This window comes from Eurypyga helias, unplaced genomic scaffold (genome assembly GCF_000690775.1).
Source record: "Eurypyga helias isolate BGI_N326 unplaced genomic scaffold, ASM69077v1 scaffold266, whole genome shotgun sequence".
Lineage (NCBI taxonomy): Eukaryota > Metazoa > Chordata > Aves > Eurypygiformes > Eurypygidae > Eurypyga > Eurypyga helias.
Genome location: NW_010255809.1, coordinates 18,257 through 36,729, shown reverse-complemented (window position 1 = coordinate 36,729; position 18,473 = coordinate 18,257). Strand labels below are relative to the sequence as shown.

The 18,473-nt window shown below is 39.5% G+C and overlaps 1 protein-coding gene across 1 annotated transcript in view; it reads right to left on the bottom strand.

Annotated features, from left to right (window-relative positions):
• Positions 1-411: 411 nt before the first annotated feature.
• Positions 412-18,473, bottom strand: part of SENP7 (SUMO1/sentrin specific peptidase 7) — a gene marked incomplete at its 3' end in the record, with an annotated part of 35,117 nt that continues 17,055 nt past the window's right edge. The window contains exons 6-18 of the mRNA XM_010153410.1: positions 16,243-16,358; positions 15,603-15,772; positions 14,305-14,662; positions 13,579-13,736; positions 12,448-12,594; positions 10,779-10,812; positions 9,776-9,949; positions 6,737-6,999; positions 5,558-5,691; positions 4,214-4,330; positions 2,709-2,828; positions 1,205-1,297; positions 412-620 (exon numbers count right to left, since the gene is read on the bottom strand). Coding sequence (XP_010151712.1) covers positions 412-620; positions 1,205-1,297; positions 2,709-2,828; positions 4,214-4,330; positions 5,558-5,691; positions 6,737-6,999; positions 9,776-9,949; positions 10,779-10,812; positions 12,448-12,594; positions 13,579-13,736; positions 14,305-14,662; positions 15,603-15,772; positions 16,243-16,358 — 2,093 coding nt within the window. The remainder of the gene's footprint in view (positions 621-1,204; positions 1,298-2,708; positions 2,829-4,213; positions 4,331-5,557; positions 5,692-6,736; positions 7,000-9,775; positions 9,950-10,778; positions 10,813-12,447; positions 12,595-13,578; positions 13,737-14,304; positions 14,663-15,602; positions 15,773-16,242; positions 16,359-18,473) is intronic.

Sequence of the window (18,473 nt, the reverse complement as noted above, 5' to 3'; positions counted from 1 at the left end):
ACTTGCCAAGGGTACACTCAATCCCACCAAACATGTCATCGACAAAGGTGTTGAACAGCACCAGTCCCAATACTGAACCCTGAGGTACACCACTGGTCACTGGTCTCCTCTTAGACAGGAGCTGCTGATTGCAGTTCTTTGAGTACGACCATCCAGCCAATTCCTTATCCACCAAGTGGTCTATGGTCCATCCATCAAATCCATGTGTCTCCAGTTTAAAGACAAGGACACATGTGGGACAGTGTCAAATGTTTTGCACAAGTCCAGGCAGATGACATCAATTACTCTTCCCTTATCCACCAACACTGTAACCCCATCACAGAAGGCCACCAAATCATCTCTCTCCTTCAAGGATTAAGACGCTGTTAGAGCTCTATATGGCTTGACATAATTTTCTCCTAGACTACCTACCTTCTGAGAACAACCTTGTGTTTGCATCCATTTCTTCTTCATCCCTGCAGTTACCAGTAAAGGCCAACACTGATCCAACCATGTTCTTGCTCTCTGACCAAAGCGGAGACTGCTGAGGCTGTTGATATAATGAACTCTGATGGGGACACTCCTCATACACAGGTTCTTCTAACCAAGGAAAACAGATAACTGCAATGTACCAATGAGACCTGCCCAGCAGTGGGGAGAGGGGGGGGAAAAAACGTCAAAACTGTATAAGAAAAAGGAATAAAATAATCTGTGATGGTGATCCCAGTTTTGAATATAGCTGAGGGTATGGCATGCCTCCAGCCTTATCTCTTTCTGCAGCTGCTTGGCATAGGTAACTCTCAACGACCTTTCACTTTTACTGAGGTTTCCATGTGCAGGTCAGTTATTCAACCAGGCCAAGGCACAGACCATGGAAGTACTACTCCTGATCCATTAACACTACATGCTGCTGTGATTTCTTCACAGAAGAGAAGTGCACTTAAGTGCACAGGAATCATTATAATGACACACAAATTATTTTGAAAAATACATGAAAGTAATTTTCAGTAAAACATAAAAGAAAGATGCAAAGTTTACTCAAGGCAACTAAATAAAAAGTTAACTTTTGAAGAGACTTAGAAATTACTCATTCCACATCTGTTATTTCTTCAACATCTAACATATTAATTTCCAACAATCTAAGCTCATAGTCATAAATCTTTCTATCACTAGAATATTCACATATTTAAATCTTTAAATATCAGAAAAGGTGTCTTAGACTTACTCCTCATTCACAGGCACAAAGATATAATCTTTACTGAAGATGTTTATATGACGAGTCCATGTTCTCACTCTTCTATGTCTTCTCTGTGCCTCCCTGCAGAAACCAAACGACAACTGTTGTTCAGATTTGGTTTTCGTTAAAGCAAGTTAGAGGGATTAGTACTCCTACACCTTCCCAATCCCTCAACGGTGTTTTCATTTACGCTTGAAATTTCCACGACAGAGGGAAAAAAAAAAAAATCAGTACACCATTAAGCCCAAGTGACTAACAACCCGTTTCTGAACCATCTGAACCAACCAGCAGATCGAGGAGCTGGCTCAATCTACTGCCTAAGCAGTGTGATTAAGAGAAGCAACGGGTCTTGAAGTTAAGTAGCTATGTTAGTTGAGATCAGTTTCATTGATAACAGTACAGAGCCCAACTTTCCACTATCCATTTATCCAAAAAAACCCACAGAAGCAAACAAAACCCAAACTATCTGTAATCACCTAAGCATCTAAACCCAAACACAAAACTAGAATTTCCAACGCTATGTCCTGATCAGGAGCAGCTACAGTCCTTGAAATATGGGGAATGGAATTCTAGTTCCTCAAGAAAATTATGGACAGTCCAGCCTTGTAAAAGGAATCAGATCAAGGCACAACATCATTCTTTACATGGATAATTTTGTCTCCACCTCAGAACATTCTGGGTCCGAAGACAGTAAAATGATGGAAGACATTATCTCAAGCACAGTTCCCTGAATTTCTGAAACATCATTGAAAATATTACAGAAGGTGCATATTTTTCCTTTAACACAGCTTTCACCCAGCAGTGACTGTATTACAGACAAGATGGCACACATCTTTGTGCCTTGTTTGGCCCCGTTTGCCAGCAGAATGAAAAACCTGGGGACTTCATGGATAATTGAAAAAGAATCACTTCAGAGAAAAATTAAAACACCTTCAACAAGCTGAATGATGAAAACGGAATGAAAGTTGCTTGGAGATCATCACTGTAAGGGCAAGCTCCAAACATCAGTGCTGAGAAGGAAAAGAAAACACCCTAGGCATGGTCCTACTCTTTATACAGTGTTAGCTGGAAACACAAAGTGATAAAGGTTCTTGAGCTCTTAATACCTTTTTGGGAAACTGTCCAATTCCAGTGTGGTTAAGTGTGAAAACACAAATGCATAAACATGGTACATAAGAAAATGTTCTTACTAACAATTTGGAAAATAATTTATTACCAGTATGTAAAATTAAATGTGGTAAATGTAAAAATATTTTAGAAGTGCAATTTCTCAAAATTATGCCTACCTTGCAAAATTGAGTTTATAATTAAAAGATCAAAACACATGAATAATTGTCTGAAGTAAAAAATCAGATAAAGTTGGGGAAAGCCAATAACATCTTCATCCATATTCAGTATGAATCACATGCAGATGGGGATGGTCTGCAGAACTTCCAAGTGGCATTGACAGACAGCTTATTTCTGGTCATAATGGCATCTAAAATGAACTTACGAAACTTTGAGATCCCCCTCGGAGTTTTTTTCTGTCCTGGTCAGGCACTTATAGAAGAAACTGCTAAAAATATGTGTGCGATCAGCAAGATGTTTTGGCGCCTTCTCCAACAACAGGTATCTACCGAAGGAAAAAGAACTTATTACCTTCCTTTTCTAGAAAGTACCATTACAGATCAAAAAAAAGAACATTTTAATGCCTCCTACTCAGGTTATGCTTGCTCTCAGTTGCCTTCTCAGCCACTAATCACGCCAAAAACTTTTCTCTCTACTCTATTTTCAATATGCATGTGGGTGGACAGCATCAGAGTATGTAACAGCCAAGAGCTACTAAGAACACAGTTGGGGTTTTAGCTCACATTTGTCCTCCAGTATTAATGCTTCTCAGTTTATTTTGACAGTTATTTTTCTAGTCCTCACAATTAAGACAGGCTTGAAAACCTAACCAAGTATAAGCCTATGGACTGCATATAAAAAAAGCAGTTGAGTGCTAACAATTGTCCATTTTACTTCTAGAGGATATGCATGTGAAAGTTAAAATATTCTACAGGTACTCATTCTGTATGATCTTACTGTTGATTATTCTAGTATAAACATCAGCTTCTATCATCCTAGAAGGCCAAAGCTCTTGTAGCTGCAGTCATCCCACACAAGGTGCCCCCAGCTTCAACCGATGACTTGGGCAACACAAGTCATACATGACATAGCTTGCAACACAGTGAAAACTGAAAGTGTGGGAAGTTCTAACAAATTTAAAGAGCAGAGGGGTTTCTGCAAGGATTGCGTTAAAATCCTTTAATCAAATCTTCCTTTTCTGGCAAGATGAAGCTACAGCTACTGAGAGGACCATGCTGCATGATTTTTTCTAGTCTAGAGCAAATTACAGGTGGCTTTGCTTTAAAATCACACTGAAACACTCTGTTACACACTTCCTTTCCCACACCTCTAGACAAGAAATTTTAACTGGCTTCCTATTCCTCGCAGTTACCACAGCCATGCTGGATGCTAAGCAAAATGGAATTCCTGCAGACAACCTTCAAAAAAAAAATCGGGATTCTGTTTAGGCTTGTCAGCACAGGGAAAATAAACCTCATCTTTAGGAAATGCTGGCTCATCAGAATAATTCCTGAACTCTTGCACAGAAGAGCAGAGGATACTCCACTCAGTAAATAAACTACCTAGTACAGACCTTCTACTTTGTTCAACTACCTGCCTAAAACCACTCAGCGCTTTCTCTTCTGTGAAGTCACCAGAACGCTTTTTTCCCCCCAGCTATTCTGTCTGGATTACATCACAGCTCTTTAGAGGGACAAGAAGAATGAAATCGAAACAAAATAAATTGTTGAGAATACATAAAAGCTTTCAAAAAAATCCCAGTTCACAAATTCATCATGCTCTTACTTCCAAAATTGTTGCCATCATATTTAGTGACCAACATTCACAGTAACATTCATATCCAGGCCAGGTCCCAGAAAGAACAGTACAATTAAGGCTGTGACTACTTACTTAAGGTAGAAATCAATGATGACATCATTGAGAAATTCTCCAAATTCTAAGCACTCTAGGTCTTCTCTTGTGACTCCCAGTCCTCCTTTTGCAGGTGGAGGTGGATAAACAATTAAACTAGAAAACACAAATAATGTTGTAACAGTGACAAACTGTGTTTTACATGATGTTCTTCTGGCTGTCCCACATGTAGACGATTTTCTACAAAACATGTTAAAAGTGGTTGTTTGCAAAACTGTTGACCAACTCAGAAGTCCCTGACCATTTCTTCCTCCAAGAGTTAACTGTTAACAGAAAAAAACCCCATGCACCCTACTGCACCCTGAAATTTTGAGAAAACCTTTGAAAAGGAGATTTTGTACCTTCATCGTGTTTTTCTATTTTTGATGAAAGTAATTGAGAACTGGGTATATAAAAAGTGAAGAAATACTAGGGGACATGGTGTTAAATGGTATGAACGGACAGGCATTTTCTATTCATAAAGACTCCAATAAGGACTCCCACATCTAACGGGAAACTTGGGTTTACACACCATGCAGCACATGTACTGTAAGCTGTTTGAAACTGCCAAAGTTACTTCTAACATGAGTATTTAAAATGTATTTGAAAAGTTCTAGATTAACAACCATATTACTTAACTGGAACCATGAACTGAGTATTTTTGCTGTTGCAGAAACTAAACCAACTGCTACACTGTCAGCAAAAACAGTGATGGCAAAAGGCAAGAGCTCTTAAGAGTGGTTTACTTCACTCATGCTTGCCATACTACAAGTAAGAGGACGCACAGGCTCATGCAGACAGAACTGAGGTACGTGAGCGCTCCTGTGGTATCTCACTGCATCACACTTGTGCATTCTCATTTCTTATGTCTTTTGTTAACCAAGCTCCTGTACTAACTAGTAAGTTGTATGACAACCTAGTTACAACCAGATGGAGCGTGACAGAACAGTGAAGGAAAACATTGTTCAGATTAAAAAAAGGTTCAGCTTAAGTTAGCAGTAGTTTTGCTGTGATACAGACTTAGGCAGACACTCACAAAGGCCATGAGGTCCCTACCCTCCCATTGATGCATTCATGACTACAAGCTACCTGAAAGCCTGTAGTCGCAATTCAGGTATTGTCTAATTTCTGTGAGATTTTCTCTCATCCTGTAACACACCCATTTTGTCTGCTAACTATTAGGATGGAAACAGGAGTAACTACATTCATACTTGGTGATACTACAGATTTCTAGCACATCTTTCATGGGAACTTTCAAATCAACTAGAAAATGCTTCTGTTCCAGCAATTTGTTTACTCAATTTGTTTTATTTTCACCTTTGCATTTATATGGAATATACTTACTTCTTAACTGCTCCAGTTTCTCTTACTTCTTTCCATTCTTCATTCAGTGCAGAGGACAGAGAGATAGAATAGCAACCACTATTCTGCTTATTTGCAAGGGCATAACTGGGCCTGGCCACTTTTGGTTTTGATTCCTACCAGAAAAAAAAACAAACAACAGTAATAGTAAAAAGCATTACACAGCTGGATATGTAAAACAGAACACAAGAAATACAAGCCTGAAGCCCACAGGAGTACCCTGAATCACTAAAAAGGAATCTTGCTGGAGAGCAGAAATGTAAGCATCAGTATTTAGGCAAATGTGGTACTGCTCAGTCAATAAAAAAGTTACGTCCCTCTTAAAATGACAACGTCTTCATCCGTTCATCACCTCTCTCTAAAGCTGTTCAAGCATTATTCAGCCAACTGACACAGAAAGGGTTTTGGAAAAGAGGACCTGAAAGGATGGAGACAAGTATCAGACTGTCTTACTAGAGGCTCTGTCTGCTTGGAAGCTTTGAAAATCTAGGTCTGAACAATTTGCCTCAAAAATTGACATAGATTTGAACTGGCTGGCTCAATTTTTCAGTTCCCAGTTTCACAGACAGACTGGTCTCTGTGCTTTTTACTGATGGCAACAAACAATTTCTGAAGTGACAATGATATGGGGTTGGGTTTAGACATTTACTACTCAGAGGGAGGTGTATTAACACATTAACTTGCACAGCCCCATCTCCCCAGCAGCCTTTGGAATCATGTAGCATTTCAAGGGGTGCAGCCCCCACAAGAACATCTAGAGATGTCTGGAACAAGTGAGATCCACAGCTCTTCCTGTGCTGGACCCCTTCACTTCCAGTTCAACTGGGAAAGGGCTCCATCACTCATTACTTAACTCCCAACCTGCCGCCCTGGAGACACCCCAGAGGCAGGAAATCCCTCTGGTTCTAGGCATACACAACCATGAGTCAAGCTAAAGCTTCAGGACTATCAGCCACTTACTGATGAGGTCTACACACTGTCCCTCCGCAGACATAATCTAGTTTCCTACAAATCCTGCCCCATTCTGAGAGAGAAATAACATGACTTTTTGACCTATGGATTAAGAAAGAATTTATTTCCTTCAACTGGCTGATCTGAAATTCAGTAGAATATGTGAATGCCAACACATGGTGACAAATGAAGCAACAGCTACTCACTAACCTGAACTGCAGGTTCATGAGCATCTGCGGTGTCCTCTTTTGGCGTGTATTGCTTTAGTAGATCCTTACTGTAACTCATAAAAGAGCTCTCTTCAGGAGAGAGGTCCTTAAACAAGGGTAACGCTTGCTTCAGAGACAAAAAGTCATGGAGATCTGGTGCTCTGTTCCTCTTGCTCACATCTGTAATCAATTCAGTCAGCCTGTCTTCTTCCCATTCTGTGAGTGGTTGTGACAGTTCAAGAAATACAAATTCACTAGATTTGGCTGGAAAAAGAAGAGAATGGATAGTATTAACTATTAGGTTATATGATAAAAAACTTGTCTGCATGCCCAAAGGAGCACAAAGAGGCAACAGCAGGAGGAAAAACCTAAATAACACCCTGCCAGGTTCATCAGAATGGCCATCAACCCCTCAAAGGCCCACCTCCACATGCCCAGAGGAGCACAGGGACACGCTGGCAGGCAAGAACCTTTATTAAGGACTGGGAGGAAGGGACACCCGGTCTGGACTCTTCCCAGGGCTGTACCAGGACGGCCTGAAACCCATCCAGATAAGTCCATGCCAGAGCACCTTTTGGACCGAGGGGAGTGGGGCTTGGTGCAGAGATGTACGGCACACATGATGGGATGCAGGGGAAAAGCATTTGGGGATTGCACAGGGCTTACTATATGGGATGTTTCATGGAAGAACCAAAGAAAGGCAAAAAAAGGCTTTTAGGTGATCTGGGGAGGAACCAGTGTGGGGAAAATATAGGGCTATGGGCATAAAAAGGTCGAGTTGCATCTAAATATAGTACAGCCAGTTCACTTGTCTGCATGCATATGACAGTCTGTACCAGCAACGACAGTGGCCTTGGCAGCTACTATGTCCAGGGCCTGCAACAGGGCAGACTGAGCACCTGAGCCCAGCTGACAGAAGGATCCACTTTGTGTGGGCATATATACACACATATATACATACATGCATGCATTTTCTCACTAGTGAGCCTCCATCCTGTTCAGCCAGAGAGGAGAGCAGGACGAAGCTGCTGGTGCTGTCTGTGTTTGTATGTGTGTTATGTGTCATCTGTGGCCAGCAACGTGGAATATATGTGCGCCCTACATCTCCAGTCTTGCTACTGGTTGGACCTCGGCACGTAGAGCTGCAGCAGCCTCACCCCTCTCAGGCTGCCAGATGCAGCACAATATATTTTCTTCCAATATTAACACACTAAGGCAGCAAAGCAGAATCATAGCAACCATTTCCACAATCTGTAAAACCATCACTGATTTGTTGCAACAAGTCTCTACCAATATTTCAAAATACTGCATTACTACATAGGCATAAACATTCAAGCATGGAAATTTCATGACAACTTCCGAAGGCCTCTCCTACAGCAAGAACGTAATTCAAGGTAAATAAACCTACAATTAAAAAGTGCTTCACAGCTTCATGCTCAGATTCCACTCATTTCACTGGCAGCTGTGTCTACAGAAGCTACCAGTAACTTTGATAAACTTGTAACAAGTAAAAGTAACTCACTGCTAAAATTTCACTCAGTGGCTCACTTCAACCTACCTGTGCTCCTTATGTGAATTTAACATTACTTAGGATTTTTCTTCATACAGCATACTGTTAAATTTCACACAGGCAACTGTGACATCATCATTTTGTTAGACGTCATTTTGCTATGACTTTGGTAATGTTAAAAAGCTTGTGTGATTGTGCCACTGAGTATCTGACCAAAAGTTACATTCAGTTTTACAGAGCTTCATGCCAGAAAAACAAATCGAGTCAGTCCGTAAGACCCTATACAGTAAAAAGCCCATTTGGCCTTTAATGGAAACTTTCTCTACCAGTAATGCAATGGCCCAATGCAGTCTTGGCAAACATCAAATCAACCTTTACGTGCCAAGACTTTCATCTAGCATCAGCATTACTCAAAAGTAAGGACACTTCAAATATCCCATTTATTTTAAAGCGAGAGATACTTTATACACAAGCGTAGTTTTAGAAGGCCTCCTCACACAGGTTATACTAACTGTGTTGCAAGGTCTTTTCAAAAAGTAGCAGTGGGTTTGAACCACATTATGTTAGATTTTTCTTCCAAATACAAGTTCTGCTGGTTTTAGCCAGAAAGGAATTAACTTTCTTCCCAGTGGCTGGTATGAAGGTAGGTTTCTGGATTTACCCTGACGAAAAGCACTGATAAGGTGTCTTTTTAGCTGGTGCTGGGGAGTGCCTGCACCAGATTCAAGGTCTTTCTCCGCTTCTGATACTGCAGCTGCATTCCCAGCTCTCGCTGTCTGGCTACAGGCGGTGTAGGGGACACACAGTTCAGGCACCTGACCCAAACTGACCAAGGAAGTATTTCATTCCATAGTACGTCATGCTTGGTATTTAAGCAGGGAGTGGGCTCGGGGGCTATTACACTCTTCTTGATCCTTTGCTAACTCCTTTGTTGGCTCCTTAACTCTTCCATTAGCTCCTTAACTCCTTTGCTGGCTCATTCGTGAGTGAGCTGGTGGGTCTGTTAGCCTTCCTAGTGGTGCTGTTGCTGATAGGGTTCACTCAGGCTCTGCTGCAATCACTCTCGGGTTCTCTGGCTCTGACTCTCACTACTCGGGACCTGGCTGTGTATCAATCAGCGGGTGGTGAACAACTGTATGATGTTTTATTTTCTATTATTTTAATTACTTAGTAGTAGTAGTATTTTTATATATTCAGTTACATATATTATTCATTTATATTCAATTAGTAAATAGTTCTTATCTCAATTTTACAAGCTTCCTTGTCTTTTTCCTCCGATTCTCTTCCTCCACTGGAAGGGGTTGGGGGGGAAGGGAGGGAGGGGTGAGAGCAGCTTCATAGTATTTTGCTAGCTGAGGTTAAATCATAACACAAGTATAGCGAGGCATTTTAGAAGAGCAAAAATGACCAACTTCTCTTTTTAAAGCCACAGGCTTTCCTCAGTATTCCAGAAGCACACCTGCAAAATAACCCCTTTGTTGATACCATATATTGACCTATTCATTGCATTTGAGGAAAGAGATTACTCACACGGCTTGCTGATAACCAACTTCCCTAACTGGGTTTCAATCTGTTCTAAGTAATCCACAGACAACCAGAGGAAAATGATCGTTGTTGAAGAACAGCCACCATCACTTTTCCACAAGCCAAACCTTCTCAGATTCAGAGTATCCACTGTCAGCTTAATATTCTTATTAAGAGCCACTGTAGAAAACAGAATTGAAAATAACCATATTTTTCACAGCCATGGGTAAAGTAATTACTGTAACAGGTAAGACTAGGACATAAGTATGATCAGAGTGTATTAAAATAGCACTTGTAGATTTTATTCATGGCGTTACATAAAATGTGTTGAGAATGTCATACTTAAATCAGTTATATTAAGCTATGTAAAATAAAGTTACGAAACAGTAACACCAAAAGCCACATATCTAAAGGCAGGATTCTTCATGACAAAAATAACGAAGTATTTTTGCTCAGAATAACGACAGTTAGTGCCTACAAATACAGAGGGGAATACTGCAAATCTTGAACTCTTATTTGAATTTAGTCAATCCAATTCAGAACTGCCCACAAACCTTCTCCTAGGAGATATAGAAACCACACATCATTTTTGGAAAATAGACAGAGTGCAAATTTACAGTTATACCACTCTCTCCTTCAGTCTACTCATACATATTTCTTTAATAAACCCACGGGTCTAAAACACTAATCTGAAAAGATTAATGTTCCACCTCAAAAACATGCACAGTCATATTTACTATAGTTCAACACTTAATATATGCATGAATTCAGGAGGCAAGGCCATTAAAACGACAAGTTCACCTTAAAAGTCTAAGACGCTGTTATTAATGCTTACACTATAGACACCAATACTTTTATTTATTGAAAAATGAAGTTTTATACATTATTTAATGACTCTGAAAGCAAATAATATTAGAAATTATTAACAATCTAAATATATACCAAGTATTTTAATGCAATGCTTTAAAGATACAGTTAAGAGAAGGCTAACAAAAAAAGATTTTCTTACCCTGAAGTGGGATCCTAATATACTTCATTTTAAACTGAAATAAGTTTTAAAAAATATAAATTAGTTTGCTTTTTACAAATTCATTAGAAGAAAGTAAGAATTTTTAATTATCTGCACATCTTTCTTTGCTTATAGCCAAATAAACTGAAAACAGTATCATAGAACCATTTACGCTGGAACAGACCCTTAAGAGCACAGAACTATAGAATGGTTTGGGTTGAGAAGGGACCTCAGCTAGTTCCAACCTCCCTGCCATGGGCAGGGACACCTTCCACTAGACCAGGTTGCTCAGAGCCTCGTCCAGCCTGGCCTTGAAGACAGCCAGGGATGGGGCATCCACAACTCCAACATTAACCTAACACTGCCAAGTCAAATATGCCTAATTTGAGACTTAATATTGCCTATTTCACCTAAAACAACACTCCTCAAGTATATACTGCAGAATGTAAATGACAGCAAACTGACTCCCAGAGGTGCTCAGCACTGAGAAATAAGTAGAAAGTTGCACAGCTGCCTACAGGCTCCTTAAGACAACACAAAAAAAAAAAAAAAAAAAAAAAAAAAAAGATGAACACTTGGAACAAATGGAGTTTATGTAGAAGCACCCCATGACAAAGACTGTCAGCTGCACTACTTGACTTAAGGACACTACATAAACAGCCCAGCACTGGGGTGTTACCTTGCTATTTACATTAATCTTTGAATTAAAGGCCTTTGAAGTTTCCACTTACACTGCTGTTATGTTAAAAAGACTTGGCTAAACAAAGAAAGCTTTATTGTCACTTTGACAGAGGGTTGTCACGTACATTGAGTGAAGAGGTTTCTCTTACGTTACCATGTAAGCACAAAGTCGTTTTTTTCCAAGAAAAAATTTCACTTTCCACCCAAAAGCATTGTTTCTAAAAATATTTCAACTCATCCCTCAAATGATGCTGGCATATTGATTTAGGAGATTTGCATGAAATGTTCTCATTACTGCATGAGCACTGCTGCTTTGTGAAAAGCTGAAATACCTATACAATCCAAGATTTCAAAATGTCTTACTGTAAGCAAAAGAAGTATATACGCCTTCAAACATTTACCTTTCAGTCCCAATACATAGAGTGAGCCTGGTCAAAGCTCTGTTGGAACCCCTGCAGCTGGCATTTGAAGTACACCTTCACTTCAACACCCTGTGAGTAGCACATTGCCCATGTACTAATGCTTTTCGTGTTGTTCTTATGCTCTTTCAAGCTACAAAACAAGCCATTTTCTGTTTAAAAGGGAAGACTAGTACACAGCATATATCTGAACTCTGATCGCTATGGATTACTTCATTCTAATATCTGTACTGTTTCAGAGAAAAGTAATTGGTGTTTATTTCAAGTGACATTAACTCTAACATGGTCATCATTTTCCGCTAGAATTCATTAAAAGCTTCCTCAGCTTTCTCTTCCAGTAGAGCATTTATACAGAACCTTTACATCTGAAAACTGGGGCCACAGAAAATCTCAGTTCACTCTTCTACTGACAGCAATGCAAACATAGGAGGTAACGGAGTACACACTCCATTGTTTAGCCAAAACAACCACCAAACTCAGTGCTTCAACCCTAAGTACCACCAACTTTGTTTGACCAGAATTTTAATTTTTAAACAGTCTCAAAATATCACCACAATAGAACAACTTACCATAGCAGGACCTGTTGATAGCCATTTAAATTTCCCAATGTATAGACTATCAAATTCAACAGCCAATCCTGGGTTCATCTGTCTTCTAGGTGTGCTTCCAGAAGGTAAGCTGGTAGGACATTTATCTTCAACTGCCTCTGTTAAAAACTGGAAAAAAAAGAGTATATTTACTACAGGGATTTAAATGACAGACTCCCCTTCTGTAACTTTAGGAATTTTCTCTTTATGTTTGTAAGAATTTATTCCACAAATTCTCAACTTGCATACAAGAATCACATACTAAAAAGCTGTAAATGTATTAAAATCATTACTGAAACTGTCCTTAAGGGCCTAACAGTATCTTAACTCCACTTCTAAAGTTCCCATTGCCAAGTCATAACCTGTGCTCTTCATTAATCTAGAGCCAAGTAAAAACCCAAACAACAGAGCAACAAAAAACACCTCTCTCTTGTTATCAAAAGTACAGAATCCAATTCAATGCTTAAATAAAAATGGTGCATCTGTGAGAAGAGGCAGCAATGACTCTTCTGACTTGTTTCAGGATTACAGAGCAAACTCAAATCTGGGTCAAAGCAAGCCTAATCAAGTCTAAAATGGCGCAACAACCTTTATGGCTAGTTGTTGGTTCAAATTCCACTGCTAGCCACATAGGAAACAACCTTTCTCTCTGCTGCCAACGAAGATACTTGAAATTCACCATGCACTTAATTACAACAGAGGACTGGACAACAAGAAGAAACTACTGACTTGAACTATGGTCAATACAAAACACCACGTGGAGAAAAAAACCCACAACTTTTCACAGACATATCTTCACCATGTTCCCCAATAGCTCATATTACTATTTGAACCATCCTCTTTTGTAATATTATAGACTTCCAAATGTTTAATTTCAAAATATGAAATACAATGTATGTTGCAAAAACACTCAAGCTTCAGAGCCACAGACCTTCTCTAAAGACTGTCCAGAACTCTAGCTGTGAAATAAATTACTGCAGCTACTGCTTGTTGCTGGGACTAATCATAACTGCTCTAAGCATTTCACTTTTTTCTAAAAAACAAGGAAAAAAAAAAACCCACTTGAAAAATATAGAGTTGGCATAACAATACACAGGCCAGACTCTGGACTACCTGCTCTGTGTGACCTTCCATCTTCTCTTCCAACCGGTTTGCTGAGAAACAGAAGTCAGCCTGTTGGTCTGTTTCTTTGTTGGCAGTGATGTTATCCTGCGGCAGCCCTGCGCATTTTGGTTCAGAAGATCCATCTTCATCATCACTGGAAAGGACAACTAAAGAGGAAAAAACAAGTATACTGCAAGATGCAGGCTTGAAAAGATATAATGCATTGTGGATTTCAGATGAGCAAAGAATTCTCTCTTGCAGTATGTAATGTCAAAGTACATTGCCCAAACCAGTCAAGGTCTGCATGCAAGGCATGCTACAAGTACTGCTTTGTGTCTTTATAAACATTTTTTACCCAAGATCCTCAAAATAATATTTGACTATTTAAAAAGCAGAGCACAACACTGCTGCTTCAAAGGCGAGAGTATTTTTTTCTCAGTCTAAGCACCATCAAAAAGTTCAGGCTTGATTTTCCATAGCCACAGAATCAGCTGCAAAGTAAGAATTAGAATTTGAGATTCCTTCCGTCCATCCTGCTTCCCAAGCACAAGACCCTCTCACTCCAGTAGAGGACACTGGCACGAAGCACTGCCCTCTAACCTGCACAATGCATTACTAACAACATGATCCCTGTCTTCAACATTTTGTTCTGTACATGGCGTCAGTCATGCCTGAGTTCTCCTTGCACCTCAGCACACCAGCAGCAATCAGCAGCAGCACAGACACACTACGTACTTGGGTCAACTAAACCAAGCTGCCGATCACCCCTGCAGATTCTGTTCCGCAGCTTGCTCAGGTACTGTGACGCGTCCATCTTCAATTTCCTGATGGTGCTAATTCGTGGTGAAATCGCATCCTCGCTGGTGGCAGACAGCTGCTTCTCTGACAAATTTCTGGGAGGAGACTGTGAGTTAGATTGCTCTGTGCAGCTGTGAGCAGGCCTTAAGTGGTTGTGGGTTGAATTGTCTTTACAGTCTCTCTCTAATGGCTGTGGAACACAATCTGGCACCAGAACTGGATTAGATCTATGACTTCGTCCATCCTCACAGGGTGTTCTGCGTCGAGACCGAGCTGCACTCGATCTCTGCTCCTTCTAGAAAACAGGAATCAGAGGCAGGATATATGTTTATTTTTTGACATTTCTATGACGTGACCACTAAGACTTAGCTAAGTGCTAGACAAAATGATGATGGCTTAATGCAGCTGCATTTAGAGCTCAAGTCAGGGCAATTTCTCCCTCCTCGTATTCCAAAGGTTATTACATATAAAGGTATGTGGGACAACTCTTTAAAAGTCTGCTGTGACCCTCCCTTCAAACCGAACATGAAACAATTTCTGATGTTTTCAGCAGATCTCTCCCTGTCCGACACAGAAAGAGCAAGCACCAGTGGCTGTCATTACTCTGCTCATGTGTGGCTTGGTCAACGGGCTGAACACGACTCAGCAACTACCTGCTTCAGTGGGGTTTTAATCAGAAAGTTAGAGATACCTTTACAGTATTCAAAAGCTTAAAGTACAAACAGTGATTTACACTGACTGATTGATTCCCTCAGTACTTTTTCTTTCTCCCCCCCCAAATCAATGGCAGATAAGAATACAACTTGAGGGAAGCGTACCATACGCTGAGGCAGCAGCAGAAAGAGGACATCTGCAAGATTTCAATAACCCCAGGTACACTTTATAATTTTTGTATCAAAGTCCCTAATTAGTTCTACACCACCTGCGAAAGAAGCTTTGCTTAAGTAGCTAGATGCCTTATGGCCAAGACTGTTTCACTGTGTGCCTCTGTCAGAAGGAAACACTGCCATTCATCTCTCACCACCTTTCTGCTACAAGCAGCATACTCAGATGCTATGGACAGAAGGGCATATACTCCCTCTTCTTGATGCACTACCAAACTACTTTCCCCCAACAGGTATAACAGTATCCCTAGATACCCTACTTACAATTCTTCTATTTTAGATGCTGCTGCTCCTAAAGTGTGTGTGCATGTGTGTATGCCAACACGTACATTAAAATTAAGTGCGACTTACAGACAGCAGAAGTGATTTTTCTGGAATGTGTGCAGTACAATCATCAGAAATATGGCCACTAGATCTTCTTTTCCTTCTCTCAGAATCAAAAGAGCCCGATTCCTTCTGACTAAGAGTGGTGCTGTTCATGTTTCTGCTCCTCTTCTCCAGTTCATCATAGTTCTTGTTTTCTATGTCAGAAAAAAAAAAAGTGATTTAATGGGTTACCCTTAAAAAATCTTTGTATTTCTTCATATCTGTTGTGTCTTAAATAAAATGCATGGAAGAAGATACCTTCCACGACAGTTCTTTCCTTTTCTAATTGTGTGTGGCTGCCAAAATATATTCCCTAAAATAATTGAGGAAAGATTATTATAGCACAATTACTTAAGATAAGGCTGTAATCAAATTCATAGCTCCCTTCAAAGTAAGAATTCGCACTCCTTTCTCCACAGTCTTTTTTATTTACTCCTATTTAAAAACAGCTATTTGATATACTTTATTACATCTGTAAAAAACTGTATTTTGAGGAAACACGTACACTGCGTGCAATGCTGGTTTTATCTGTGCTCTCCCCATAATACTAGACTGAAAAAAAAGAAAATTTGCCAACACTCTCCAAAATTCACATTTAAATGCCAGATTATTGGTCACTACAAACCATTCATCTGCAGCTCCGGTCTTCTAAAACTGAAGACGTTATTTTTTTCTGGCTCGTGAGAAGCCTTGCTCAATTTACACACATCACCATCTTTCTTTCTCAGGCAACGGTCAGACCTGTAAAGAACATTAACTATGACTCATCTTTAATTTTGAAAGAATACTGAATAAAAATCCCAGCAGAAACAAGCATTGGTTAGACGACAGATTTGTGTCTGTCTCATAAGCCTGTGGAGCTTGGCAATGAAACACAAACTAATTCAGTTCCCGTATGGAAATACACAGATACTCTGGCGTTATTAATGAAACGGATGCTTCTAAAAGGTGCAAAGAATCTGACAGGCTTGACATCAGACAACGAAATATTATTTTGCTGTAAAGCATGACTGCAACATATACACAAAACGGAAGAAAAGAGAGAACAGTCAGTTGAGCATACCCTTGCTTTTATCATGAATGCGGTGGGAATGAGGCAACGTAGTACATTTTTAATTTAGATTTAGAACCGCTAATAGAATCCACTGAGTTCCTGCAATGAGAAAATACCTGAAATAGAAATTCCTGCTCAAAAGGGCCTGAAACTGTAACTTAGAAGGAGATAGGGGATAGAACATGAATGAGGAAGAAATAGAAAAGGATAATTGTATGAGAAACTAGGTAACCTACAGGTGTTCAGCTCAGCTTGTAGTTTTCTAAAAAGAACATGCAAGACAATAATCAGTTTTGGTGTGTTTTTTTAGTTTTATTAGCTTTTTTATAAACAGAATATATTCAGAAGGTACTGATAGACTGAACAGTACGACATCCTCACATTTCAGGTCTCAGCTTGTAAACATACTCTCAACTTCTCCAGGGACTAGTTACAGCTGACTAAAGTCTACATAACCTTATTTTGGTTTCTAGTGTATTAGGATAACAGTTATATGTTCGTCTGATATCTTCTCACATGAACTTAATAACACTCACTATGCAAGATGCCTGTTCTGAAAATTTATCAGGGTTACAAAGTAAAAGAAACTAGCCTTCACCATCTCTGCCTCATTTTCTGTGAGAGTTGAAAAATAAAAAAAGAAAACAAAGAAGATTTCATAGATAAAGCAGTTTTATGCTGCTCTGGAATAAGCTGTTCCATTCCTCCCTTTGTCACCTCGCTTAATGCAAAGGGATTTTGTGTTCATTGTTTTATGTTGTGCCTAACTCAGAAAGCTGCCGTCTCCAATTTGTAAAGAGATAAATGATCATCACAGCAACTGAAATCACAGACAGTTGAGCCTGGACCCATAAAGAACATCACCAACAACAGGAAAGAACATTCTTGACATCTCTAACTAGACAGCCAATACTGTTGGACACTTTTTGAACAGATGCCTGTTCTTCAGTGCCATATCTGTAGTCTGGAGTATTGCTGCTCTTTGGGAATACTATAAAGACAAATAAAGATTTCCAGAGTACTCTGATACTACAGTGATGAACAGTGTATTAGCACCATAAAGAAATTACTGATTGTCTTTCCATTTACAAAGAAACATGAATTAGACCATATACAGAAAAAGCATTCAGTAACCACTATTACTCATTCTGTACAGAAGATTCTGCCTTGTTCAATATAAATCAGGCAGCTCTAGTTCTGGAATAATCTCACGTCAGAAAACTTGATTTTGGAACCCACCTCCCTCTCTCAAATAATTGTATGCGTAACAGCTATATCGATTTGGCTGCCATAAAAGACCATACAAAACCATTAAATGTTGTTTTGTTTGTTTGTGGTTTTGGGCGTTTTTTTAGCATTGGTTTTACATGATTATCACAATTCAGGCATTTCAACACTAGGAAATATTTCACGTCAGAAAACTTGATTTTGGAACCCACCTCCCTCTCTCAAATAATTGTATGCGTAACAGCTATATCGATTTGGCTGCCATAAAAGACCATACAAAACCATTAAATGTTGTTTTGTTTGTTTGTGGTTTTGGGCGTTTTTTTAGCATTGGTTTTACATGATTATCACAATTCAGGCATTTCAACACTAGGAAATATTTCAATAGGAAGGTTTCAGCTTTTCCCTACACATATTTGCTCTATACACATATTCTGCACATTTTATTTTCCCTTCCAATCTTTGCTAATAACTCAGTTTAAAATGCACCTCTTAACAGATCTGTGCATAAGCTAGGAAGCTATGGCAGTATATACTGAAGTGACCCCAACAGCCATGAGAAACAAGTACAAAAC